Genomic DNA, 1,946 nt, shown 5'->3' on the forward strand with positions numbered 1-1,946 from the left:
CCGAAAGAACTGCAGCGGGTCGGCCAGCAGCAGCTCGAAGGGGAGCGTGCAGGTGTCGGCCTGGCCGCACAGCTGCTCCCGGTCCAGCCTGTCGGCCACGACGAGGCGGCCGCTGGCGCGGTCGAAGCGAAAATGCTGGCGGCCGTCCTCCGACACCAGGCGGGCGCGGCGAGCCGAGAGCTGCGCCGGCGGCAGCGCCACGTCCTGCGCCAGGTTGCCTACCAGGGAGCCGCTGTGCGCCTCCTCGGCTACGGAGTAGCGGATGGGCTGCGAGCGAGCGAGCGGCAGGGAGAGCAACGCACACACACAAAGCACTTGCCTTGCGATCGCCATGGCCCTCCGGCTCCGGCGGTGGCGGCAGCGGCGACAGTGTCCTGTCTCCTTGTCGCGGATCTCTCTCGTAATCCCCTCCGAAAGCGGCGGCGGTCGGGTGCTTTCCTTCTCCCTCTGTATTCCGGTGGGGTCGGTAGCCGGGAGTGCTGCAGCGGTGACCCAGAAGCCGATGGCAGAGACCGGGGCTCGGTGGCGCAGCCGCTGCTCCCTCGGCCCGGCTCGGCTGTTGGGAGCTGGGCTGGGCTTGGCTGTGCTGAGCTGGGCTGCACTGGGTCGGTGTCGGCGGCGCCTTAGCCGAGACCACCACCCAGCGGTGCGCGCTGGGACTGCGCCCGCCGCCGCCCGCTGCCCGCGCTGCCGCTCGCCCCGGCCCACGGACACGCGCGCACACGCGCGGGGCCGCCGTTCTTCCTCTCGGGCACCTCCGGCAGGACGCGCAACATGAAACGTGGGTTAAAAATGCCCGAGAGGAGCGGCGGTAGCCCTTCTGGGAATCCCTGTGCACAAGTAGAGCCGGCAGCTGCACCGCGTCTGTCCCAGCTCCTCAGTGTCCGCCGCCCGCGGTCCGGAGGGCACGCTGGTCTAACCATAGGTGCCTTTCGAGGAGCGCAGCGGTAAAAGCGTTACAAGGCATTTCTTAGGGCAGCATGGGGCGGAGGCTTTGTCCGGAGCGACTGAGCCACCTTCCATGGACGGAAAAACCGGCAAGACCCTTCCACAGGTCCAGCATGCCTGTAACAGCAGGGAACGGCACTACAGCTACTGGGAAATGTCAGGCTGAGGAGGGGGAAGGGAGAGTTCCTCCCAGTACGGCTCAGGCATGGACGCTCCTGCCGACCGGCCAGTCTGGTGGCTGAAAGGGAGAAGCGGCTGTACTGCCCGCATCGGCTTCCCTGTCGCCAGCGGGCTGCGAGCTGCAGAGCAGATCTTCGTCCTTGTCCGGCTCCGTCTCAGCGCTGCTTTGAGGGCTGAGTAGGACGGGCCTCAAGAACTGGAATTCGCTCCTCCCCGAGCCGGTGGTCAGGCACACCTCGTAGCGGTAAGCCGGTGACAGAGTGCCCATCCCACCCACGTCTACGGCGTCGCTGGCGAAATCTCCATCCGCGTAGCAATTGGCAGAGGGAGGTGAAAGGTGTGCCCGGAGGCGAGCCTTGCACAGCTTGGCTGTCGCCAAGGCGATGACAGACAGGACGAAGAGCGACGAGACGCAGCCCAGGGAGGCAACGAGGTAGGTGGCGAGCAGATCCTCCTCAGCCCCCTGCGGCTGCTGCCTGCTCCCAGGATCCTTGTCGAGCTGCAGGAAGGCGCTGGAGAAGTCGTGCACCAGTGCGACAGCGAGGCTGGCGGTGGCAGAGCGCGGGGGCTGCCCGCGGTCCCGCACCAACACGACGAGCCTCTGCCGGGGCGCGTCCCTCTCCGTCACCGCCCGCGCCGTGCGCACCTCGCCGCTCTGCAGCCCCACGCGGAACAGCCCCGGCTCCGTGGCCTTGGCCAGCTCGTACGACAGCCACGCGTTCTGCCCCGAGTCCGCGTCCACCGCCACCACCTTGGCCACCAGGTAGCCCGAGGGTGCCCAGCGCGGCACCAGCTCTCCGGCCACGCTGCTGTCGGAG

The 1,946-nt window shown here is 68.3% G+C and overlaps 1 protein-coding gene across 1 annotated transcript in view; it reads right to left on the reverse strand.

Moving 5' to 3' along the window:
• Nucleotides 1–1,017: 1,017 nt before the first annotated feature.
• LOC114069643 (protocadherin beta-16-like) overlaps nucleotides 1,018–1,946 on the reverse strand; it is a 3,160-nt gene continuing 2,231 nt past the window's right edge. Inside the window, exon 2 of the mRNA XM_027906583.1 lies at nucleotides 1,018–1,921. Within this exon, the coding sequence (XP_027762384.1) occupies nucleotides 1,148–1,921 (774 nt within the window). The 3' untranslated portion in view covers nucleotides 1,018–1,147. The remainder of the gene's footprint in view (nucleotides 1,922–1,946) is intronic.

This window comes from Empidonax traillii, unplaced genomic scaffold (assembly GCF_003031625.1).
Source record: "Empidonax traillii isolate 1590-97213 ecotype Southwest subspecies unplaced genomic scaffold, ASM303162v1 scaffold1323:size195977, whole genome shotgun sequence".
Classification (NCBI taxonomy): domain Eukaryota; kingdom Metazoa; phylum Chordata; class Aves; order Passeriformes; family Tyrannidae; genus Empidonax; species Empidonax traillii.